This window comes from Episyrphus balteatus, chromosome 2 (assembly GCF_945859705.1).
Source record: "Episyrphus balteatus chromosome 2, idEpiBalt1.1, whole genome shotgun sequence".
NCBI classification, from domain to species: Eukaryota; Metazoa; Arthropoda; class Insecta; order Diptera; family Syrphidae; genus Episyrphus; species Episyrphus balteatus.
Window position 1 is genome coordinate 23,232,036 of NC_079135.1, and position 27,638 is coordinate 23,259,673.

General features: G+C 30.7%; 1 protein-coding gene across 1 annotated transcript in view; it reads right to left on the reverse strand.

The window, feature by feature from the left end:
- Window positions 1–3,255: 3,255 nt before the first annotated feature.
- LOC129908690 (EGFR adapter protein) overlaps window positions 3,256–27,638 on the reverse strand; it is an 81,411-nt gene continuing 57,028 nt past the window's right edge. The window contains exons 2-6 of the mRNA XM_055985384.1: window positions 25,609–25,752; window positions 24,087–24,189; window positions 4,017–4,296; window positions 3,648–3,952; window positions 3,256–3,588 (exon numbers count right to left, since the gene is read on the reverse strand). Of these exons, the coding sequence (XP_055841359.1) occupies window positions 3,388–3,588; window positions 3,648–3,952; window positions 4,017–4,296; window positions 24,087–24,189; window positions 25,609–25,637 (918 nt within the window). The 5' untranslated portion in view covers window positions 25,638–25,752 and the 3' untranslated portion in view covers window positions 3,256–3,387. The remainder of the gene's footprint in view (window positions 3,589–3,647; window positions 3,953–4,016; window positions 4,297–24,086; window positions 24,190–25,608; window positions 25,753–27,638) is intronic.

Sequence of the window (27,638 nt, forward strand, 5' to 3'; positions counted from 1 at the left end):
TAAATGCCAAACGAAAACTTAGGTGGTGAAAAAATAAACAAAATAATATAAGAAATGTTGGCCTTCAAATATGGCAACCCTATTAACGTTAACAAAAAAAAAAAAAAAAAAAAAAAAAAAAAACAAATCAAAAAATATTTTTTTAACAACAAATTACAATTTTGTATCCACTGAAAGGCTCAACTCTATACCAATCTTTAGCTGACAAAAAGACGAGCAAGTACCTACTTGGCAACCTTACGCAAATGTTTAGAAACACAGAAAAACTATTACAAAAAGTATGGAATTTGAAAGAGTTGAAGGTAAGAAGATAACATATGATATCACACATTTTGGCTGTAAAGTATTTCTTAGGATTTCCGTAAGGTTCTCGAGTACTTGATCGTCTTTTTGTCAGCTAAAGATTGATATAGAGTTGAGCCTTTTAGTGGATACAAAATTGTAATCTGTTGTTCAAAAAATATTTTTTGATTTGTTTTTTTTTTTTTTGTTAACGTTAATAGCGTTGCCATATTTTTAGGCGGCCAACATTTCTTATATTATTTTGTTAATTTTTTCACTATCTAAGTTTTTGTTTGGCATTTAAAAAATGTTCTTATTTGATCATACTACAAAGATATTTAATATACCATTATTTCTTTTAAAATAGGGTTGCCACATAGAAGTTACCATTTTAAAAGCGGTAACCTTATTTTTTTCATTTTCTCTATCAACTTATCTTTCATTTGACACCAATTTTATCCCTTATCCGTATGATCTCATAGTAATTCGGCGGTCGTCTCTCCGTCTATTACCTATTTTTACTATGTTCTACATTTATGGCTATAACTTTTTCCCCACAGCGAATTGAGTCTTGGCGCTATATAAACAATTGATCTACGCAAAAATACCTTTCCAATGACATATGACTCATCGTTATTGGTCTCAGGGCCAGCTCCCATACAAAAATTACCATTGTCCTTTGTTTTGCTCATTCGATAGGGCATTGGCTGAATATCATTACCCTGATTTTTTGCACTCGCGAAATTCACCTTTCGGCCTCCGTCTTTGATTTTAGTTTTTGTTGAATATCTCGATTTCAATTTATCCTATATAAAAGGTGTGTGTACAAAAAACGTAGGCAATTAAATTTCGCGTCTTTTATGTTAAGAACGCTTTTTCGATTTTCTGAATATTAAAAAAGTTACTAGCCAAAAAATTAAAAAAAAAAAAACGAAAAAATGAGAATTTTAAAATTTTGAGCACTTTTTATTAAAATTATGAAAAAACGTTCCAAAAAAAATTTTTTACCTTAAAATTTAGTTACATAATAAAGTTATTGATGCTTTTTCGTTAAAAAATACCCCTTTCTTACGAAATGAAGATTTTGATTTGAAGATGATTTTCTCTTGTAACATAAAGCTATAAAATACTCACTAATCATTTAAAATTCAAGATTTGGTAAAAAAAAAATTTAAGAAAAAAGTAAATATAAGAACATAAAGAAAAAAAGAGCATTTTTTAACAAAAAAGTATTAATAACTTTTGTATTTATACAAAAAAAAGTTGCGTAACAGAGTTGTAAGAAACTTTAAGGTGAAAAAATTTTTCGGAACATTTTTTCATAATTTTGATTAAAAGTGCTCAAAACTTTAAAATTTTCATTTTTTTCGTTTTTTTTTTTTTTGGCTTGTAACTTTTTTAATATTCAGAATATTTAATTGTCTACTTTTTTTGTAAGCACAACTTTTATGTAGGATAAATAGAAATCGAGATAATCTACAAAAACTAAAATCCAAGATGGCGGCCGAAAGGTGAATTTCGTGAGTGCGAAAAATCAGAATAATGATATTCAGCCAATGCTCTATTGAATGAGCAAAAAATTTGTAGGTGGTACAAACTGCTGGGTCAAATTATAAATGCACTAGACTAAATCTTTTTAAAAAAATTAGGGAGTTGAAAATTGGGGTGGAGGGGGGGGAGTGGAAACGAAAAAAAAAATACAATGCAGAGAAAATTCTGTTAATATTTTTAGACACGTTTGCTGTATCAAAACTTAAGCATTTAAGTTCTACATAAATCCTTATGTGACAGTTTACGCAGCGGAAAAAGTAGGGAATAAGAGTTTATGTTCAACATAAATTATTTAAGTTTCGACTCAGCTTAAAAACAAAAATAAAGTCAAAAAACCATCAACTTTTGTACTTTCACCAATATAAAAAAAAAAATTATTAGGGTTTGAGACCTCCATTTAATAAATTACCTCTACCGATTTCGGGTTAAGAAAAAAAAAAATACCTTTGTTTTTTTGCGATGTGAGATTTTTGAGATTTTTTGCAAATAATTTTTAAATATGAATCAAATGTCTCCATCAATTACCAAATCACTTAAAATTTGACTAGCCTTAAAGTTATGACTGTTTTTGTAGTGATAGTAAGCTTAAACTGTTCTTGTTTCTTTTCAATATTTCTAATGGTCGAAATTCCTCTTTGTCAAAAAGACGCAAATAAGAATAGAATAATTATTTTTTTTTTAGTTGAAATTTGATAAATTCTGAAACTTTTTTTGGGGTTAAGCAATTTTCAATTTTAACATTTTTAAAAAGATGTTTTGTTTCGCACTGAACATTTTGTACTCACTTTTTCAACTTTCCTTCTTCTTGAATTTCTCTTAATTTACATATCAATAATTTGTTTATAAAAAAAAATAAAGTTTGACCTTTTTTCAAAAACTATTTATTGAACATTTATGCTTTACAATTTTAGTGTTAAATCTTTTTTTTAATATTTTTCTTTTGTAATAATATCACATTTTCATTCTTACGCTATAAAAAAAGAATAAATATTTTTTTCTTTTTGTTTTCCTTACATAACTAGTCAACCTATAACTTTTTGTGAATATCTTTTTTTTTTTTCTTTTTTTCAAAAACAATTTTGTAAACAAAAAACCATTCTGTACAATGTTTTTCTTTGTTCTTTCTGAACCATTTTTATATACATAACAGTTTTAATCCTTTTTTTTTTTTTGGTAAATCCTTCTTGAATGTGTAGTATATTGTGGGAAAAGGACTTTTACAAAGCCCTTTAACACACACTTTGCTGCTTTTTGCTTTTCTAGCTGGGTGTTTTGTTTGTTTGTTTTGTGTGTCTGAAATTGAGTTCATTTTCATTTTGAGGTAACGTTCGTTTATGTCCTGAGTTCTCTTTTTTTAAGGGGGCTCGGGTGTGTCTTCTTCTTAAGCCGTCTGCGTGAAGTGGCAGTGCATTGTGATGTGCATTTTATGCGGCGGCAAGGATCAAAATGACGATGGCATTTTTTTTTTTTTTTCTAAAACTATGATCCTGTTAAATGTGAGTGTTTAAGTGCATCTTTTCGATTGGACCGGGTGCACTTAACCATAAGTTGCCTTCATTCGTTCTCCATATTTTTCGCACGAAGGTACTTCAGGAGCATTTGTAAGGAATCATATGTGTCAAAGTCATCAAGATTTCGTCGAGAAGATGTCATGTTTGTAGGTCTTGGCATAGCAAGTGGAACCGGTAGCAGTTCCGGCATGACAGAGTGATGTGTGATTAATGCTCGCAAGGAGGTAAATTCTTTTCGAAAACCCTAAATTAAAAAAAAAAAAATCAGTTTGATGTCCTTTTTAAGGACAAATTGAAACTTACTTTAATTTTGTATCCCCTTGCCGATCTAAGAATTATATAGTTGGCAGTTTTAGGTCCAGGCGGTGATGGAACACGTAACGTTAATGCATAACATCCAGGTTTTGAACTACTTTTTCGAACTAGGAAGGCACCAGGATTCTCACTCGATAGGATCTCCAAAGCAATATCTCGCGATATACCAGCTTGAAACCATGGAGCATCTTTTAACTCGAGTTCTTCAGCTGTCACTTCGGATTGATGATTACTTTGATGATGATAGGAATTCAATCTCATTCGTTGAGGGAATATTTTCGGACTTGAATTTGCTTTGAAAAAAAGAGAACAATTTTAAAAGTTTGAAGGTGAAATTCGGTATCATTTGACACCTACCACTGCTTGTTTCACGAAGATATCTCTTCTTCAGTGTGAACTCGCTGTTATCATTCAAATTCAATGCATCCATCATTGGTATCGCTGTCAACGACTGTCGACATGAATCACCAAATTTACTCGAAATAAATTTTTCTGGCTCAAATGCTTCGTCATTGATGTAACCATTCGAAAGCATTTGGGTACTCGTTTTGGTTTTGAGAGTTGATGTTGAACTATTGTTGACAAGTGGACGGTTTTCTTCATGGGAACGCAGTAAGCCCATTGTTAGGCGTTTGACCTGAAAGTAGAAAAAGTAGATGATCAGATTTAAATTAAATTTATAGGTGGTAAAATAAAACAAAAATTATTCTGAGCATTTGTTACTAAGATAAATAGTTAAAAATCACGCAAGCATGGGAACAAATGCCTGAATTTTTGTATCTAGTCAAATTTAAAAAAAAATTAAGTATTTTGCGCCTTAACGTTTAAATTATAATTTAATAATAATTTAATTTATTTAATTTAATAATAATAATTATTATCTATTCGAAATTCTTTTTGGACTGACTAACATTTAACATTTTCAAGGATTTTTTTTTTTGAATTTTCAAACAAAAATTAGTACCAGGTTTTAACTAAATGAGTCTTTGGTTTTTTAGCCATTAAGACTAGGTGTTGAATTAAACGATGGTGTATCAAGACTTTAATGATTTAAATTTTTTTAAATCAACTCTGCAGTGGCCTAATTATTTCCAAAAAATTGTTGTTCAAAAATCATCAATTTTGTGAAATGAGAGTAAATTTTTAAGAATTTATTTTTAAAATACAAGTAGTCTGGTCAATGGGAAATTTGCGAATTTGGTTTATACTTTTTCATGCCGCTACAACTTTTTTCGATCTCACTATTTATAGGGAATCATATATGAAATTGATGTAGAATATTCCGAGCAATTCGAACATTGTATTCACAATTCAAAAAAAAATTATTTTCACCCTTATAAAGACACTTTTTTGTGACCACTTTTAATTTTTGGCCTGCCAAATTCGCACCCGTGTTCCGACAGAGGGTTGATTGCATTTTATAAGAAATTTAACAAAACCTTACAAAAATTACACCGGCACACAAAAAAAAATAAAATGCACGACTGGGGTCGCACGTACTTGCTCTTATGCTTAAAGTTACTCTTATGTTAAAGCTTTTTATTCAAGAAAATTAAGAAAATTAAAAATTTGATATTTTCAAGAAATTAAAAAAAATAAAATCTGTTTTTATAATTAATTAAATACCGTTTTAAATGACCTTTCACAAAAAACCAAGTATGCATGTTTACTTCTTGTATAAAAAGAAATTTTTAGAAAAAAAATTTTCGAAAATCGTTAGAGCCGTTTTTTAAAAAAATAATAATTTTTTATATAAAAATTTTCTAACATTTTTCAAAAAAAAAGTTGGTATGCCATTTTGAAGAAATAATTTATTTACGCATAAAAACGAAATTTCAAATTTTTTCATAAACCCGTTTTCAAAAAATTGATTTTTCAAAAAAAAATTTTGAAATATTTTTTAAAAATCCAAAAATGAGTTTTTTGAAATTTTTCTAAAATTTTAATATCACCTTCACCTAAACGCTTTTGTATAAAAATTTTCGTTGAAATCGGAGTGGTCTTGAACGAGATATTCATAAATCAAAAAAACCGTTCTATGACAGGTACCGTTAATAAAGGTAAAAAAAATATTTTTTTTATTTCGAAAGTTGGCTCTTATGTGTAATACTACACTCAAAAATTTTAATCAAAATCGTTAGAGCCATTTTTGAAAAAAATTAACTTTTCTATTTCCGTTATATGACAGGTACCGTTAGTTTTGGTCCTAAAAAAAAAATTCGAATTTGTCCTCTAGGGAATCACCCAAAACTGTTAACTACCAAGTTTGAACAAAATCACTCGAATAGTTTAGGCTGTAGCTCGAGGTACATACAGACAGACAGACAGACAGACAGATAGACAGAAAGACAGACAGACAGACGGACAGACAGACAGAATTGCCGGACCCACTTTTTTGGCATTCTCCATCATCGTAATGTCATGTAAAATTGTTATCTCGAGTTCGATTTTTTTTACGAATCCTAAACTTGCCCTATAGTAGGTACCTATATCGCAAGTAAAAAAGTGTCATGAACCAGAAACCAGACCTATCTTTCTATATGTTTTTGGGACCGCTGAATCCGAATTTCAAGTCCGTTTGGCCCTGTCACCCTCCAGTTTTGAGTAATATGCATCAAACTCAAAAAAAGGTAGTTTTTGGGTTCTTTTTTACACTTTTCTCAAAACTGGAGGGTGACCGGGCAAAACGGTCCAAAAAACATATAGAAAGATAGGTCTGGTTTTATACAACTTTTTTTTTTGTGTGCTAGCACTGTCGCGACATGTCGCTGTCATACCCGGCACACAAAAAAAAAGTTTCATGTAGCAGGAAGCAGACCTATCTTTCTATATGTTTTTGGGACCGCTGAATCCGATTTTTAAGTCCGTTTTGCCCGGTCACCCTTCAGTTTTGAGAAAAATGCAAAAAACTCCAAAAAAGTCATAAAAATTCAAACAAAATGCACTCACAGCTCAAAACTGGAGGGTGATGGGGCCAAACGGACTTCAAATTCGGATTCAGCGTGTCCAAAAACATATAGAAAGATAGGTCTGGTTTCTGGTTCATGACACTTTTTTTTTTTGTGTGCCGGTGTTATTTTTATATTACAAAATAATTTCTTTGAATTTTTTTAACACAAAAATTTCCTTTGAAATTAAGAAAATTTGTTAGCAAAAAGGGTTCTTGGTAAATACTGTAAATAAGGTTGCAAAAAAATTATTTTTTTTACTTTAAAAATACATTTGACACTATTTGCAACAGCACAAATTTTAATTAAAATCGTAGGATCCATTTTTCAGAAAAGATAATTTTATTCATTTTCGTTCTTTGGCAGGTAGGTTACGTTAATTTTGGACTTAAAAATAAATTGTCAATATAATTCCAGTTAGATTTTATAAATCAAATTTTATTTCTGGGCTATCAAAGCCTACTGTACAATATTAAAGCGTAGGTATTTTGTTGTTTGAATCTTAGAAAATTGTATTTTAATAACAAAAATATGTATTTTTATATCAGTTAACATTAAAAAAAAACACTCTTAAATGTGCCCATGATTATGAAAGTGGACTAAGTCACTTTTTGCATTGTTTGAAGAAAAACTTACATAATAATTTTCGTATAACGATTTAATTATATGTATTTCTTTTATGAAATCACTTGAGGAGCAATAAAGAAGTTTATTTACTGCAATTTCGCTTTCAAATAAAATTTACCCCTTAAATAATAATTATTTGTAGTCTAGATTTGATGCCATTTTTAGGAGTGACTTAGTCCACTTTCATAATTAAGGGCACAAATCATATACAAAAAAAATTCCAACACTCCGATATAAAATTCAAAAACCCATTTTTCAAATTTTTTTTTTTCAATTTTTCAAAAATTTAATTTTTAAGTACCTAAGTAAAGTAGTTTTCTTAAAACAGTAAATACTTTGACAAAGTTCTAATCTTTCTAGTTGGCAAAAATTTGCACTTGTGTATGCATTTCAAGTCTCAAGAATTAATGAACAAAAATAATTTTTAATACTCTTTATCGAATTGATGCTATTGAATTAACACCAATACATATATGAAAATTGTAATTTTGAGATAAAAGTTTAAGGATCATAAGAGTGCCTACTACATATAAAATTGACTTATCAAAACCTTAGTTTTATTGCTTTCAGTAAAGGAAATCTCAAACATAAGAAACTTTACGTCCGCTTAATCGAAAAAAGTGTCACAATTCTGTTTCCTCCTGATAAGAAAAATAATTATGCCTGGATTATGATTTCGTAAAAAATTAAAATTATAATTGTTATAAGTGTCCAAATTGCTTAATTTCCTGAACAAGGTAATGTAGGAAACAATAACGAACTATTAAAGACCAACATTATACATATAATAACTTTAAAGATTTAATTCCCTCAAAATACTCCTAATCTTTACCAAAAAAAAAAAAATAAAATTTAACGAAAAGTTCCATAAAAAAGACTTAACAAAAAATCTTTACAAGGCAATTTTCTCTAGGCCTCTTAAATGGTTTCCTCCTAGCTACAAAATGCCTAAAATTAAAATTAACAACACTAATAACTGTCAAATTTACAACCATCGTGTGGTTGTACCATTTGCAAACATTAAAAATATCCCACCCAAACTCCTCTGCTTTCCCTATAGCTGGTATAACATCATTTTGAGAAGCCCTACACATTTTTGGTTGAACATTTATCTTTTTGGGTACTTTTATGACTTCTTAATTATTATAGCAATAAAAACCTTAGAAATAGGAAGCATATCGAAGCTAAAAAAATAAAATAAAATAAATCTCCTAACAACTGATGTCTTCTATTAATGAATTTTATTTTTTTTGCTATTAAAAATGTCAACTTAAGCATTTTCCCATTAAAATATCAAATAAAAAAAAAAAAAATCACGCATACGCCATAGTGAACCATCATATTGTGATATTTCCTTTGCCAATACTAAAATTCAAACAAAGTGATAAATCCTCACAAAAAAAGGGATATTAGCATACTCATTCCAGTGTGTGACATATTAAAGAAAAAAAAAAGGGAAAATTATTATATCCTTCATATATCCTTGAAGAGTATAGAATAATCCTGGCACACAACGCACCATCACGCTGCTGCCGATAGACTTCACTCGTAAAAAAAAAACTCTATGATATGAAATTTAATGACATTCAACCAAAAAAAGTGACTAAAAATAAAACGATCATTTCCTTTGGCAAGGACCTCACTCTCACGTCGTCGTCGTTGGTCGTGTCCTTGTCGCAGCTGAACTGAGCGAGCACAAATAATGACAATCAGCTCCTTTAATGGCCACTATAAATCGTATCCTTTACTCCCCTCCCCGTCTCTCCCTTTTCTGTCACCTCTGCGGGGTTTGTTGCTGCTTTCCAGCTGTGTTTTGTCGATAAATCAATTTCGATAAAGTCAACGCGCGCCAGGGGGCGCTCTTGGTGATGATGGTGTTTTGGTTGGCGGTGATTCCGCAGGAATTTCAGATTCTTCAACGTGGAACGCAAATTAATTAAAAATATGCTAAACGGTTGACAGTTTTGCAGGGTTTTGATAGGCGAGTGGGGGGGAGGGGGGTGGGAAGTTACCTAAATAACACACCCACAAGCTTTGATTAGATGTGGCACACAACAATGTCTCATGTTGTTGTTATTGCCCCCCTTTTTTGTGGAACAGATTGTCCATTTTGATACACTCTCGCTATGCTCCATGATGTAGTTCGTCGAGTCTGTCGTCGTCGTATGTCATCGAAAGTCACCCGTTTTGCATACAAATGGGCTTGGTGCTTTAAGGTGGTGTTTTGGAATCCCAGGCACAAAGTGGATTTAATCGTTTCGGGTGGAGGTGGTGGAATAGGAGTGGCATGACAAAGCTTCCTCTAGGCTTCAGGGAACACGATGAGTTGATATTTTCATTATGAAAATATTGGTCTTCGTGCATAAATCATAGCTTCCGGCATAGAACGAGAGAGAGAAAGAGAGAGAGAGGAGGTGGTAGCGGAGATGGCGGCCGGAACACGAAACCGAGCGAAGCTTCATTAAATTTTCGAAAATGTATTTACCCTATGTCGATATATAAATATAAACTTTTCTCTCTCTTCTGCACTTTGAATTCAAAAAAGGAAACAGATGTTTTTTTGTTGTATTTTGTTGTTGTTTAAATGTTTTTTTTTTTTCTATTTTCCCGGATGTGCGAATGTTTCGTCATGGAAGAAAATGGAGCAATAAAAGACAGATGTGAAGCTTGAACATAACATAACTCTGTCGACTTTGTTGCGTGTACAAGGAAATGAATTTAATTTGAATTGATTGTGGGTAAGCGGAAAGTATTCTTTTTGTGGGGTAAGAGGTTGATTTGGATTGAAGGTTTTTTTTTTCTATTTTTATTTCGTATTTTCATTGAAAGGGAGAGTCAAAAAGGAATTGGGGTGGAAATGAAATGAATCATCAAAGGAATGAAGGAAAAAATTATAAACCTTCTTTCTAAATGTCGTATATTAGTATGTGCATACGAATTAGAGAGTTTGGAGCATTGGAGCAGACAGGAAAGAAGATGTCACATTTGAATTAGGTTAAGAGATGAAAAGGGCATGATTTTTTTTTCTTTTCACTCTTCTATTTTTCATCTTCTTTTTTTTTTATGACATCAATGTGTTTTCATTTGATAAATGAATGAATGATAGATGAGATTATCGACTTTAAAATTGTATATACCTTTGAACTTAAATTAATTTATTTATGGATATATTTATAGACTTTGTAAACTGGGAATGGGAATCAAAAGGTATGAGATATGGATTTGAGTGCCTTAGAAAACCTTTAAAGAATTAATACTGCTTTAGTAAGCGATTCATATGGTTTTGGGTCAGTGTCAATCAAAACTACGTGTTAAGCTATCTGAGCAGGTAAGGTAATAAACTATTAGCCAGCAGAAACCGATTTCAAATCTCAGCGGATTAGAAAAATGCTAGTCATTAAACTAAAAAATTATTTGGAAAGATAGTCAAATTATTTAATCGACCTGTTTTTGGATTTTTTTGTAAAAAAATTTGCTCGAGCTTTTTTGGGGCTATGAAAATTCGAGTTTTTTAAAAATTTGAGGTAAAATTTTTGAACTTTTGAAAAATATAGTCAAAATTATAGTTTTTCTATAGTCTCAACTACAGGTAAATAAGGGTTCAAATTATATTCTAAAATAGTGCTGAAGTAATTTATTTGAGTTGCCTGCTTGTCAGGTAAGATGAAAGAATTACGTTGCGTTTTCGCAACGTTAGCCGATGTTTGGTTCTAGTTATTAATGGAATTATTTTAACACATTGATATTTTTATAAATAAAACAGATAATTTTTCGTGATCTTTTCTCTTGGTTTTTTTAATAGTAAATATATTTCTATTTTTTTAGTAAAATATTTCTTTTTTTATCATAAAAAAAAAATTCCGATACAATCCGACTTTTTTTCAATATTCCGAGAAACTCGCGTTTGAAAGTTTGGGTAATTTTTTTTTTCGAAAAATCCCCAAATCTTTGAACGCTCCTGGAAGCTAAACTGCTTGAGAGCAATTTTTGTGAGTAATGCCAAATGATAGCTTGTGTCATGGGCCTACGCTTTGCACATTATCAGATTTTTAAAAAATCGCCTTCTATGTTAAACCGCCACATCATGCCTTTTTTTCAGAATCATGCCTATTTTTTTTTTTACTTTTAAGTTCTCCCGGTTTGAGAACGCGTCGACCTACAGGGATGGGAGTTGTACCCAAATGTGGGTTAGAGTCCCCGCTACCTTTTGGCATCATTTTTTCATTTTCTTCAAAATTCCGAGATGCCACAGGCAACTTGCCACATACAACTTGCCACACGCAACTTGCCACATGCAACTTGCCACATACAACTTGCCACATGCAACTTGCCACATGAAACATGTTACTTGCAACGTGTTGTGTGTTTTATGTTTGCCGTACTGCGGCGTACTGCATTTTTAAGTACTAAAGTACTGCCTACTCTAAAGGTGAAACGACAACCCTGCACCCAGGGTGATAGCGTCATAATCCCTTTGACATTCTTGTCAAAAAGTAAATTTTCATACCCACCCTCCCATAAGAAGTATAACTTCAAAAATGTAGTTATCAACTTTTTCACCTTAATTGGTGATTTAGTGAAATGTAACAATTTTAATACATATTTTTGAAAAAAATATCTTAAATTTTGTCAGTTTTCACGGTTAAAAGTCATATCTCAGGCAAAGATGCTTTTTAGCTGCTATAAGAACTTTTATTAAATAATGACTTGTTTAACGTTCAATTTACCCATGCAAAGAAACCCGAGGTTGAAAAGTATAACTTTTGCATGTTCGTTACTATTTTTTTGGATTTCTCTATATAATAGGTACCCTTTTTCTGAAACCACTCCAAAATCTCCAAAATATCAAATAAAGTTATCAACTTTCCTAACGCATCCTCTTAATTATTACATTTATCTCCTTTCTCTTAAACAAACGAAATAACACATCACTTCCTCATCGATCTACCAAAATCACGTCCAAATTCAATTTGTATCATCTTAAATCAGGAAATGGGCGGACATTAAGTGCAAATAACTTTTCCAATCATCCGTGAAATTCAAGATTTGCCATCTCCATGTTTCGGCCATTTCCATCACACATTCAATGACCAAAAGTCAAATTCAAAGCTATTCGTTTTGTCTTTGGTCTTTTCAACCACCACCAACAGAAAAGAAAAAAAGTTAGAACAACAAAGATTGACAACAACTCTAGAGATCCAGATGACACTTTGCTTCATAAATCATTGGCGTGTTACACCTCATTTGTCATTTAGTAGACTGCCAAAAATGTCCCCAGAGGACAAACCAACACACATACATTAAGATTCAAATTCAATGTCCGAATTCTGACTTTGTGTGTCCGCTCCGCTCCGCATTTGCACATGAAAGCGGAAGCAAAGCTATTGAGTTGTTTGCGCCCTCTGTGATTTATCCCAAGCGAATAGAAAATCTCATCATGACACACGCTCTGCCTTCGGTTGCGCATCACTAATTTCCGCTTCCTGTTTGTGATAGCTGTGGGGGTTTTTTTGGTTATACATTTTTTTTTTTTCTTTGCTAGTCTTTGGTTTCTCCCTAAGCAGAAGAATAAGTAAGAGTATCTTTATCCTGGTGAATTAATACCACCCGTTCCTCATTTTATTATTCGAATAAAAATCATGAACTTTTGTGACAGGGACGTAGCCAAGAAAAGTTTTAATTTTGAAAGAGGGGAGTTTATTTTTATTGAAATGTGATATTTGATACATTTTTGTGATTTGACTTTTGAGGTCTTACATTTTTTAAAGAAGCATATAAATCATGAACTTTTGTGACAGGGCCGTAGCCAAGAAAAGTTATAATTTTGAAAAAGGGTTAGTTTATTTTTATTGAAATGTGATATTTGATACATTTTTGTGGTTTGACTTTTAAGGTCTTACATGCATTTGAAGGAGATAAGTAAAATAGAATCATAAAAATCATCAACTTTTGTGACGGGGCCGTAGTCAAGAAAAATTTTAATTTTGAAAGAGAAGTTTTTGATGAAATTGTGATACATATTTGATTAATTTTTGTGATTTGACTTTTGAGGTCTTACATGACTTTGAAGGAGATAACTCAAATAGAAGAATATAAATCATGAACTTTTGTGACAAGGCCGTAGTCAAGAAAAGTTATAATTTTGAAAAGGGGGAGTTTTTGATATAATTTTGATATTTAATAAGTTTTTGTGATGTTACTTTTGAGGTCTAACAGGACTTTGAAGTAGATAATTAAAATAGAAGCATACAAATCATGAACTTTTGTGACAGGACCGTAGCCAAGAAAAGTTAAAATTTAAAAAAAGGGGAGTTTTTCATGAAACTGTGATTTTTGATATATTTTTGTGATTTAACTTTTGAGGTCTTACATGACTTTGAAGGAGATAATTAAAATAGAAGCATACAAATTATGAACTTTCGTGACAGCCAAGAAAAGTTATAATTTTGAAAAAAGCGAGTTTTTGATGAAATTGTGATATTTGATAAATATTTGTGAATTAACTTTTGAGGTCTAACAGGACTTTGAAGGAGATAATTAAAATAGAAGCATACAAATTATGAACTTTTGTGACAGGGCCGTAGCCAAGAAAAGTTATAATTTTGAAAAGGGGGAGTTTTTGATATAATTTTGATATTTAATAAGTTTTTGTGATGTTACTTTTGAGGTCTTACGAGACTTTGAAAGAGATGAATAAAATAGGTCCTATCAAGTTACGGCCCTGTTTCTTACTACAAGAAAGAATAATTCGTCTTTTTATTACATATTTTTCTTCCTCCTCTCATCTTCTTTTTTTTATTTTCAATCTTGAACGAAAATGAAATTCCTTCTTTCACTTTCTTCATCCTTGTGCAATTTTGTTTAGTCTCCTGCTTTAGTTCTTTTTATGTCTGCGCGACCACTCAATTCGTCCCGGCAGAGCATTAAATGTTTCGAATGGGAGCCTCTATGTAGTAGTTGTTGGATGGCGCGCAGTAAAAGGATGCTGCAATGGAGTTTCGAGAGTACTTTTCCTAGTTTTATTCCCCAAACAATGCAAGGCCATAATTTCTTCACCGCTACCACCACTGTCGTCGTCGGCTGGGGCCGATACCATCCCGTCGACGGGTATACTACTATGATCATAACGTAGACGACGATGGTTATACGTTCAACGTTCGCGCCGTTTCAAGGACTTTTCCTTTAGGACACAAAAATGGGGATTTTAATTTTCTTTTTCTTGCTATGCTTGTTCAGCAAACAGAGATTGTAAGCTAGTATACAAGTCGAAAAGAGAAGTGGGGGAAAGTTTTGTGCCTTTTGTTGTATGCACATTGCCGTTAGCCAGCCGGGAAGTCTTTAGTTTTCATTCATTTTTTCTTCTCTTCTCTCCTTTTCTTTTTTTTTCTTCTTTTATTCATTTTTTTGGTTGTTGTCTATGAGGACTATAAGGGCTACCGTAATAAATTCCGTTGCAATTTATTCGACCACAAAAGTCTGGTCATATCCGATGAATGGCCGCTTTTTTTACAGCTTCAAGTCTCATTTATCTTATGTTAGTTTCTGGAGAAAAAAAAGACATTATTTGTGCCCCGCGCACACCGATTTAGATAAAAATCTTTCTCTTGTTGTTGTGCGGCTAGACCAATTCGAAATGTGCAATAATTCTGATAATGACAGCGAATGGTTTTGGATTAATTTCGTTTTTTTTTTTTTGCTTTTGGTTTCTTTTGTATGTCAATAAATGAAAATAAAGATTTTATTTGACTGATATCATGGAATTGGATATATTTTTGTATTGTTAGATATTCGATATAGGATCAGATTACACTTTGAATCGTTCAATTTCGAAGAAAATGTATTGGATAAATAATCTATAGATAAAGGTTAGCCTTTAGAAGTTCAAGAACATGTATATTCGACTTGAATTTTTAGACTTTAATGTCACAAGTAGTAGAGAATTACTTTAAGAAAAAATTAAGAATTCTTAAGCACTCCTGTAATTCTTATTTAAGAAAGACTTAAATTTACTACGATCAAAAATTACTTTTCAGCAGTTCGGCTGTGGTGGTTCAGCCGTTGTTTCTCAAGATTCAAAGCGGTTTATCTAATTGTTTTTGAGGTTGTCGATTCTCTAGTAATTCTATCAGTCTGTCTCTATTCCGAGCTACAGCCCAGATCAATTAAGCGAGTTGGTTTTAACTTGCTAGTTAAGAGTTTAAAAAAGAAATTTATCATCAAGGCCTTCCATATGAACAAAATGGAAAAGCTTTCCAAAAATGACCCTAATGATTTTAATTGAAAAAAAAAAAAATTAGTTGGCTTTAGAAAGTCCTACACGGAAAAAAAAGACCACCTAAAAACAAACGGATTCTGTATTATAGTCCAGTGCATTTATGATGTTCATATATGGGCGACCCAGCAGTTTGTACCACCCCCAAATTTTTTTTTCTCATTCGATAGAGCATTGGCTGAATATCATTAAGCTGATTTTTCGCACTCGCGCAATTCACCTTTCGGCCGCCATCTTGGATTTTAGTTTTTGTTGAATATCTCGATTTCTATTTATCCTACATAAAAGTTGTGTATAAAAGAAACGTAGGAAATTAAATTTCTCGTCTTTTATGTTAAGAACACTTTTTCGATATTCTGAATATTAAAAAAGTTACAAGCCAACAAAGTAACAAAAATAGAAAAAAGTGACAATTTTAAAGTTTTGAGCACTTTTTATAAAAATTATGAAAAAACCTTCCGAAATAAGATTATTCACCTTAAAATTCTCTACAACTCTGCTATACAACTTTTTTTTCTATCGATATAAATACAAAAGTTATTAATACTTTTTTTTGTTAAAAATGCTCTTTTTTGTTTGTGTTTTTTATCTCTATTTTTTTCTTAATTTTTTACCAAATCTTGAATTTTAAATGATTAGTGAGTATATTATAGAGAAAATTCAAGACCTGCAATTTTTTTATATTTAAGTCTCTTCATTGCGTAAAAAAGGGGTATTTTTTACCAAAAAAGTATTAATAACTTTAATTATTATAGTGATACAAAAAAAGTTGTATAGCAGAGTTGTAGAGAATTTTAAGACGAATAATCTATTCTCGATACGTTTTTTCATAATGTTGATAAAGTGCTCAAATTTTTAAAATTGTCATTTTTTTGTTTTTTTTTTTTACTTTTTTGGTTTGTAAATTTTTTAATATTCAGAATATCGAAAAAGTGTTCTTAACATAAAAGATGAGAAATTTAATTGCCTACGTTTCTTGCATACACAACTTTTATGTAGGATAAATAGAAATCGAGATATTCAACAAAAACTAAAATATAGGATGGTGGCCAAAAATTGAATTTCGCGAGTGCGAAAAATCAGGGTAATGATATTCATGCTCTATGGAATGAGAAAAAAAAATGTGGGGGTGGTACAAACTGCTGGGTCAAATTATAAATGCACTGGACTATTAAATTAAGGGGATTTCTGCATCGTTTTTTGCCAAGATGACTTCCATCTTAAATTAAACGGACAAATCTTTTTAATTTCTCGAATGTGCAAATTTAAATGAAATCCACTTAATTTCAGCGGAAAATCTTCTAATTTTTATAAGGAAACATTTTATTATTTTTATTAAAAATAATTTTTATTAAGTTAACCCTAAGTTTAACAGAATTTAAGAGGTTGGGATTTAAGATCGACTTTATCTTATTTTAAGGTGACCTTTTTTGCTTTGTTACGGGGCAAGGAATATTTTTATAAATTTTACTAAGATGTGTCAAATAGTAACTTTTTAAGAATAGAATTTTATATTTTTTTTTTTCAAGATTTTTTTTTGAATTATTGGATTCCTTCGCTGTTTAACTGATTGAATAAATGTTCTTTATAAAATTTTTCAACATCGACTGCAAAACTATTTCAATAAACACTATATTTACAAAAGCTTCTATTTAAAATAGTATCCTTGGAACTTGGATAAATTAACGGTTCGACGTTGAACGGCATGAAGTCCAATAAATTGTATTTTTATAATCTATTTACACCTTATTATGACTTCACTTGAGTCGATACACATTTGTTTAAATTTAATTTTACAAAAAACACTACATTTAACGCAAAACGATATAAACAAACACGTAACTAACCTGAATGCATTTCAGAGCGTATGCACTCCATCATCAGCAATCGCGACTAAGCTTAGTTGAGTTGCAAAAACATTGAAAGCGGTACTTTTCTCTTTTCTTTTAATTTTGTCTTTGGCACATTGATTAAGTAGGCAAGACTCAATATTGCCGTTGTCTAAATTTAGTGCATTTGTGTCTTTTTGTATGTAAAACGATTCAAATGCATCCAATCGTCTGTGGTCATTTACTTGTTTGAGTAGGGTTAAATTTTCGATGTTTATGTTGTTATGTTCATCATTTAAAATGTGTGACGCAATCGCAGATTTTTGTGGCTGATTGAGACGGACACAATTCATATGTTCTTTAAATCTTGTCTCTATGCTTCGTTTTGTTTGGCCATAATATTTACGTTTGCAATAACCGCATTCAATCATGTAAATCCCAGACTTACTCAATGTTGTTGTTTTGTCTTTTGTAGAACCAAGTAAATTCACTAATTTTTTGTCATTTTTATAGACCACATCCATTTCATGGTTATTAAAAACTTGTTTTAATTTATTTGTTATGGAAGGTTCAAAGGGCAACGCTACTCTTTTATTTTTATTTTTAACTACTTGTGAGAAAAAGGTTGTCATGTTGAAGTTTTTCACTTTTCGCGTATGTTTATAGATTAGTTTATCAATCATTTGTTCACTGAAACCATTTACACACGCAGTTGTTTTTATATACTCGTATTCTTTTTTATAATTGGAGATTGAAAGGGGTAAACGGCATAATCTATGAACCATAGAGTGATACGCGGCTAACTTATGTTGTAATGGGCAAAAAGAATCACTAGTAATAGTTCTCATAGTGCTTGTTGGCTTGTGAAATACACTAAATTCAACTTTATCATTTTTATATTGCACTTCTAAATCGAGAAACGCGATTTTTCTTTCCACTTCAACTTCATAAGTGAAATTTATTGTTTTAAATTGGTTATTTAAAATTTCCAACGTTTTTTCTATATCGTCTTTATGCACTACGGAAAACACATCATCAACGTAGCGATGCCAAACTCGCGGAAGAAGGTTTCTTTCTTTTAAACTAATTTCAAAAGCCGACATGAAAAGTTCAGATATAAGAGGGCTGAGCGGGTTACCCATATTTGTGCCAAACTCTACACTAAATATTTTTTGCCGGAATTGAAAAAAGTTTTGCTTCATGCAAAGTTTTGCTGTTTCAAAATAAACTTCTTTTTTCTCACTTTCGATTTCAATTTTATTTAAATATTTTTTAAATTCATCTAACGCGATGTTCACCGGGATATTAGGAAATAATGATGACACGTCAAAGCTAACCATTATTTCCTCTTTTTGCAACACTAAATCTTTGATTTTATCCACAAACTCAAATGAGTTTTTTACTGACAAGCTTTCCAATTTCGGTAATTTTTTCACTTCATTAACTAACCATTTAGCCAATTCATAAGTTGGAGCATTAATGTTGGAGACGATTGGACGCATCTTTTTTCCTTGTTTATGTGTTTTTGGTAGCGCATACAATTTAGGCAAACTTGGGTTCGAAACAATCAATGATCTACTTAAACGAATACTAAAAACACTTCGAATTTTTTGTCGTAAGGAATCAACTTCTCTTATCATTCCTTTAATTGGATTTTTTTGTATTTCTTTATACCCGCACTCGGAGATCAATTGAAAAACACGTTGTTCATAATCTATTTTATCTAAAATGACAACTTTTTTTAACTTTGACCTCGAATATCTTAAGAATGGTTAGATTAATGAAAAAAGTTAATAAGACCTTTTTTGTGGAAAAATCTTTTTCCTATAAGAATATGTCTTGCGCGTTTGATTATTATAATTTTTCAAATTGTTACAAAATTAAGAATAAAAAACGAATTTTTAAAGATTTTCTCGATTTTTGGACCTCAAATATCTATTAAACGGTTAGATTAACAAAAAAAGTGTACAAGGCCTTTTTTGTAGAGCGGTTAATTTCCTACAAGAGTATGTAAAGAAATTTGCTAAATAAATCGATTTAAAAAAAATGATTTTTTTTTAGTAGAAGCTTGATGTAAAAATGGAAAATTGCGAAGCGGAGGACCTTCCCATTAATATAAAGAGCTCATATTTGGTGTGTATATTCTAGGAGGTGTCTAGCAATCGATTTTTCGGAGTACTAAATAAAAAAAAAAGAATTTCGATTTTTTTTTTTTACCCACCCTAATGTACCTATATTTTACAGTAGGAGTAGCCAAAATGTAAAACAAATGTCTCAAAATAAAATAAATTGTCTTGACAAGACATTCCTTTTAAAATTGTAAATTGTGCATTTTTTCAATTTCATGTGAATAATAATGAACCTGCAGTAATATATTCAAAAGGGCTCAACTAACTTAGCATAAAACATCCCCCTTAAATGCATACCTGATTTATTTCATCAGGGTAGATACCTTTTGTTCCTAGACAACAAACTGTCACCATGACAAATCACCCAAATCACACTTCCATTAGATACCCTCTCTCTAAGCCATCTCTATTTTCATCTCCATTAAATTTTCATTGTTTTCAAAGTGAAATCTATCAATCGCACTTTTTACAGAGAAAATTGAAAAAAATAAAAAAAAATACCATCAACCTGTCTACTTAGCAATTACAGTCAAGACATTTATCGAAAAACAAACTTCCACCATTCTATTTCAGGTAATTTGAGAAAAATAATAAAATAAAAAAAAAAAAAAACTTCGATTTGAACAACAAAAAGTTATGTTCTTCCTGTCTCCATAAAAAAAAAAACACATACAAAAAAAAACTGAACAAACTTTTAAAAGTTCAATGAAACCACTTCAGTTTTCCTCATTCCTTCAAAATCTTCCAACAACTGTCTCCTCCAGCCACCCTCGCACTCGCTCCATTTGTTTTGGGAAAAGATGTCTATTAAGTTTGTACATTCCAACGATTTTCGAACAAAAACAATCGCTCAAAAACAACAACAACAAAAACAACTTCCATACCAGGAGACAATAACCAGAGAAGATTGAAAGACAGGCCAAAAAACTTTAAGGGCTGACGTATTTTTAGTAGGTTTTCTAACAAAGTATATATATCGAAATCGAGACAAACAGAGGAAGGAAGTGAAGTGAATGAGAGATACAGGACCCACCACCACCACCCTTCACCTTGATGGATTGGATAATGTGACAGGACAACGACGACACGGAAGGAAAACATAGGAACCAGGTTGTAAAGTTTTTCGTCTGCTTTCACCGTTAAGTATCATCTCCGGTGCCATTGTTAAAGAGTGACATTCAACGTTGATAGGTTTCTGTTGGTTAGAGACGGATTAATTATTCTTCGCAACAAAATATACCCGTTACAATATGTTGTATACATAAAGGGGCGGTTTTTCGAATGTGGGATGAGACGTCTGTTGTAAGCGGGTTGAAGGTTATTTGAGTGGAAAATATTGACGAACAATATATACACGCACTCATGACATTATTTTGTTCCCTTAAAATGATAGATTACTGAGCTGCGTTGCGTATGACGATGGAATATTATGTGTAAAAAGACAAAGAGTACCTAACTCTTACTCTGATAGACTGACATTTTGCTCCTAAAAGTATACAATATTCTGTCTAGTTTGAGGAGTATTATAATCCTCTTTAAAATAATTTATCTTAACGTTGCAGAATATATAAAAGAAGTTTTTTCTTTTTGTTTTTTTATCGAAAATAAAAACAGTAGACAGAAAAGAAACTTTGTTTTCATACAAAGAAGATTGAATTTGTTTCCTAGAAAATGTTTTTTGAATAGTTAATGAAGGGTAGATGCATAACTGTGATTTTGTAAAGACTTAATGGAAAGGGGAATGTTGTAGGAATAAAAAAAAACAAATTTTCTTGCTTATTTAAATATTTAAGAACTCTAAAAGCTGGTTGTTCCTTAAAAGAACAATTCTGAGTGAAAGAAATTTAAGTGTCTAAAAATGTTACATAAATTATAAATTATACGATGTTAAATGGTGAAGCAAAGACTTAATAGAATATAGAAATATATTTAGGATTTAGCACTTTTGAGTACATCATTGCAAACTTTGGTTTAATGAAATTGGAAATGTGACAGTGTAGATAGTGTATCAAATACTTTATCACAAATTAGATATGTATTAGATATGAATTAGAAATTTTGTTAAGGTTGGGGAAGAGCCGAAATTTAGGGCAAATTTTTTACTTGACTTTTTTGGAAAAAATAAAAAAGCTGTTTTATTGCAATAGCTTTGAATATTATGTCTGCAAAGTTAAATCAGCCATTTTTGAGTTATTTGGTTAAATTGAAAAATTTGTATGGGAGGTACAATTTCTAAGCGAGATATAAAAAAACCAAAAAAATCCAACTTTCAGAATTCCATAAAAATCATCTGTACCAAATTTGAAGAAAATCCAGCCACGCGTTTAGGCTGTGGAAATGTGTACAGATGGACGTACAGACGCACGGACGGAATTGCGAGACCCACTTTTTTGGAATTCTCCATCATCGTAATGTTTTTTTTTAACACGAAACCAATACTTACCCTATTGAGCAAGTAATAAAGATAAATTTTGCAGACCAGTATTATTTACACATTTGTTTTTTTTTTTTTTTGACGTGATAACGTCTTATAAATCGATGAACCATGACAGCCACCACAAAAAAGTGACGCCATTTTCTCCCGTTCCACTCTCGCACTTTTGCAGTGCTGCAAAAAAATTTCAAATAAAAATTTAAAATAAACTCTTTGAGGTACAAAAATCTTCTATAGCTTATTTGAAAGATAATACCCTAAAGCTTAATCCAAATGAAGGATTTTTAAAAATTCCGTCATTTAATAGGGTAAACAGGGGTAAAACGGAAAGATGAAGTTTGGGCTTAAATCTAAACGCGAAGTCTAGAGAGTTGATGTTTTTGCTATAGATGGATAAAACTAATTTAAGAATTACTGCATTTAAGAAAAAATTCCAAAAAATTTTGAAACTAAGCTATAACGTTTTGTTTGAACGTTGTACACGTGTTGGGGCTATGACAAAATGATGATTTTGGGTAAAGGAAATTTTTTTTTTGACAATTCTAAAGATGCCAGGTGAAAGATGAGAGAAAAAAAAATTAGGCGTCTGATACGGATTTTTTTCAACACTCTGCGTTTCGAAGTATGAATTTTTGAAAAACACCTTTCTTTTTAGGGGTATTTTTGGATAGTTTTTGATTTTAAGCTTTTTTTTGGAGCGTTCAAAAAATTTGGAATCTTTTAGTGAGTATTGACTGAATAACGGAAGAAACAAGTTTTTAAAAAACACGTTTTTTTACTTTTTTTAACCGATTTTCATCGTTTTTTATTTTTATCTTTTTTTCTTTAATAGATACAGGAATAAAGTATATAGAGTAATGATAGACCATGAAGTTTCAATCATTTTTGTAAACACAATTTTGAGATAACGGTCAAATAAAATTTTAGAATTCAACTGGGTATAACTTTTGACCAAGAGCAGATAGAAATTTTATTAAACTTTTATGAGCATCCTGATACAATAACCTTTCATTTGGTATATCACACACATAATGGTAGACTAACTACAAGCTACACAATGTTAAATCGAAAAACTTTCAAAAAACCTCAAAACACCAGTGGAGATCTGTAGCTCCCCGAACAGTACCGAAGTACCGTAATCTCAGTCAGGAAATTCGACATAACTGACTTTAAAAAATTCTAACTTCTCTTGTAAGCATCTTTGAATTGAGATTGATACGTCATATGAAAGGTGAAATAATAAGCTTTCACATGGTATACATTTTGTATAGGTTATCAAAGAAAAAAATTTGATTCCATAGCGTGAGAACATAAAAATAAATGTTTTTTTTTGCTTTTTTTGAATGAAATTTGATTGAGTTCAAAAAATTCTAGCTCTTTTTGTAGATGTCTCATAGACCTGATCGATATATATATTTTGAGCTAAGACAATAAGCTTTTAGATGGTATAAAATTTTTTACAGGCTGTTAGGGAAAAAATATAAAAAAAAATCAGGGCTCGAACTACGGCATACGTTCGTTAACGTTTTGACTATTGCTTTCTCTATTTAATTAGAAGAAAATGATAGGTACATAAAGCTTCAATACGTTAACGTGCGTATGCCGTAGTTCGACCCCAGAATTTCTTAGAATAAAATCAAGAATCGTTATCATATTGCGGGACAAACTTTTTTATATAGATTTTTACTTCTCTGTCAAGGACAAACAAATTTTGTCAAAGCAGCACCAATTTTCGAGTAAAATGCTCTTCTCTTATCTAGAGTGTACTGAACCGTGTGGCTTATCAGAGACATACCGTTGGCAAGCCACCTCTTATTTAATATATATAAAAAAAAAAAAAATTAAAAATGATCACTGTGGTGTATATGTGTAATATTTTTTCAACAAATTTTTGTTGGGTAAACAATTTTTTGTAAGTGCAGAATAATGAATAAAGTCACTTAAACATTGAGAAATGTGGTCGAGTAACATTGCCAATTGGAAATTTACTTCATTATCATTCAAAATTTAGGCTACAATTTAAAAATTTGAATGATCTTTTTTGCACTGGGTGAAATTCATTATCTTTTTTGCAAGTATCACTTGGAAAAAAAATCAAGTATTATATTTTTGTCCGATATTGTTTTAAGAATATATACAATTAGTTAAATGAATATTTTTCCAAAATCAAGTTTCTATTTCAACTCACCAGTGGTGGTTTCTCCCCCAGTCGCTTACAGTTGTTCAACTCTGTTGGTGAATTATCCTCATCTGAGCTAGGAGTTTGTGCAACTTTCTCGTTATCATTGCAGCTGCCAATATAATATTTTTCGTTCCATCAAAATATTATTTTTATCCACAAGAAAAAAAAAAAAAGAAAATGGAAAACATTAAGGAAATAGTTTTGTACTCCAAAATAACAACCAAATAAAAAATTTGGGGAAAAAGAGTGATTGACATCAACACAAATATTATATCCATACAGACCCCAGCAGCATACAAACATACAAAGTACACCATACAAAAATATAAAACTGAATAAAAACATGCAAAATCAATATTTAATCACATTAAAAGGATCACAGAGAGAAAGTTTTTTTTCTCTCTTTTATTTATTTCGAATTCAAGTGCAAATAAAATCAAAAGAAACCTAAAAGATTGATCATCATCATCACACAAACACACAATAAAAAAAGGGGACACTTTATGTTTTTTTTTTTTGTCAAAGTTTGTTCCTTGTCGAAAAGGACGCGTGTTAAGGGTAGTTTGTTGTTGTTGTTGTTTATATTCCTTTGCCATCCCCCCAAAATGATGGGTTGTTGTTTACTCACTTCAAATTCTGGTGGGTCTGGGTGAACAGATGAATGGGTCTTCTGCGAGCCCCCGGCGATGATGTGGTAGTGGTTGTTGTTGTTGCATTGTCCGTAATTGAATTCAAGTCCACCCTCATACTTCGCCCACTGCCACCACCCCCAACCAATCCGCTGACATTGAAACGATTAATGTGATGATTATCGTTGCTGTTCTTTTCATATCCCAAATTGTTGTTTATCATCTTTAAAGAAGTTCACTGCACCCGCCAAACCGACACGACACGACGACATTTAACCGACGACACATATACAACATTGAACGGAAACGAAACAGACAGGACATATAACACATCATATAGCGCAACACCCAAAGCGTTTTTTAGCAGTTTATTATTTTTATATATTTTTTTTGTATTTTTTATTTTGCAGGCAAAAAAAGCACAATTTTTAAGAGAGTTTATTTTTTAAAGGGAGTTGGAGGTTTTATTTAAATTTTGTTTTTATTTTTGTAAAAAAAGGGATTTGATATTTTTTTTTTGTTATTTTCAATGAGGATGACATTTATTAAAATTTTGGGGTTGGCAGGGTAGGGTTGGATGGGAAAGATCAAACCATACCGCCAGTATTTTGTATTTATCATCGTTTTATTTTTTATATTTTTTTTTTTGTTGATTGCCAATGTAATCGAATGTTATTCCGATGCATGAAAATAAACGAAGAGAGAAAAAAAAGGATAAATGGATGAAAAATAGAAAATGTTTTGATTTTTGAGAGAAGGATAATAGGGATAATTTTTTTTTTTTTTTTTTTGATTTTATAATACAATATTTTTATTATATAAATGCATATTACAAGCTTTAATATTTACATCAAAATATTAAGAGTTATAAAAAGTAGACATTGAAATAAGAAACTTACATGGACATAGATGTTGGTGTTGTTATCATATGAGTTGTTGTTGTTAGATAAATTTTGTGAATGTTTTGACGTTCCAGAGAATATTATAGCATTTTGTATGGATCAGATAAGTTTTGTATTGTTCCGGGAAAAATGTTGCAGGTTCTGAAAAAAAAGTAAAAGAAGAAAATGTTTGAATATCGAAGGGATGTCAAAAAAAGTAGCTTCTTAACAAGTCGAAAAAAATTATCTTTTAGTAGTGAATTCTTTCTCACCGCTAGGTATATTTTTTACCATACCTACTTAATTAAAAAAAAATTGGCTTGCTTGTTAAGTAATGGACTAAAACTCGAAAATAATTCAAATAGTCGAAATTGTAACTCATCCATAGATTTTCAAGAAAAATATTTTTTATCTCTGCTAGCATTAAAAATATTTTAAATTTTTCATTGAGTAAACATTTTTTTTTTCAAAAATTTTCTGAAAAAAAAAACGATTTTTTAAATGTTTTGGACTCAAACTTCTGAGTTGATCCGAAAAAAAACCAGTGTTTCTTGATTATTTATTCTGCATTCAGGTTCCGGTTCTTTTGTTCAGATTGGTAATTTTTACTATTCAAGATATTGCCCTAATACGAAGTATACCTTTAAAAAACCGACAGCAAACTTTGGAAAATCATATTTAGGTATCTCAAAAATGTATACATTTTAATTTTTTTAAATATGATTTCTGAACTCGCTGTAGGTCAAAAAACACAAGAAAAAACATGTAGGTACATATTTTTGAAAATTTTTTAACATTTTGCTATACATTTACATATGTTGTTGGAAAGCCATTTTTTAAGAAAATATTAAGTCAACACTTAATAATCAAAATTCGAAAAATTTCCTCAAACCGTTTTCAAAAAAATAATTAAAAAAAAAAATTATATATAGTATTAAAAAAAAAAAACTTAAAAAAAAGAACTGCAAAAATATTTTTTTTTTTTCAAATCGGCTTAAAGTCGTTTACCAAAAATTCAGTAACTTTTCTATGGCATATTAACATTTCAAACATATTATTTTATTTTAAAATTGAAAAACGAATTTCAATTTGCCTCTAGAAAATCACACAAATCTGTTAGTTGCGAAGTTTGAATAAAATCGCTATAGTAGTTTACATGCCGCCTCGACTAGCGATAAGTTTTTTCGTCATCGATAAAGAACAGAAACCAGAAGGGAAATGAAATGGCAATCAGTAAGTACATTGAAAGCTCTATCTAAACATTTTCTTTATCGAGTCGTTTTTAATCTTCACTTTTAATCTTCCATAAACTCTCAATTTGAATTATTGCTTGATAAGAAAGTTTCCTAATTTTCTTATCACTAAACCAAAAATTAGGTAGATACCTTTTAATTTATCAGCTGAGAAAGAATTTTTGAGGCATATACAGACAGACATACAAAATTGCTATATAACCACTTTTTTTTTGCAATTGTATCGGAACTTCGATTTTTTTTACTTATAATAAATAAAAAAAAATACTCATACACCACAGTGACCCATCTTTGTATAAAAATATTGAATTGAAAATTATTTTCTATAATTTTAATTCGTTTTCAAAGCCATCTATTAACTATCACAGAGGACAAAGAAATCAGTTTTAAAGTAGAAAGGAGGTCAGACAAACTTCTGCCTGTTCAGAAAGTTAGTAATAAAAAAAAAATTAAGAAAAAAACATTTTTTTGCAGTATTTTGTGGAAGACAGCTGAATTTTGTAAAAGTAATTTTGAACTGGCAAAATTTTGATCCCAAACCCTTAAAATTTTATTTCATTATATTTTTACTTGCGATATAGGTACTATACAGGGTGTCCCAAAAGTTAACGTCAAAACGAAAACGGTAGATATGGTAGGTGGTGACAGTTATCAAAAAAATAATAAAAAAAATCGCAGCCATATATTTTGTGAGTTATGGGCATTCGAAAAAAAAATCGAAAAAATGGTCACCCTGTGACGATTTTTCATGTGCCGTGACTGAAAATCTTAATTTTTCTCATTTTTTTTCTTTTG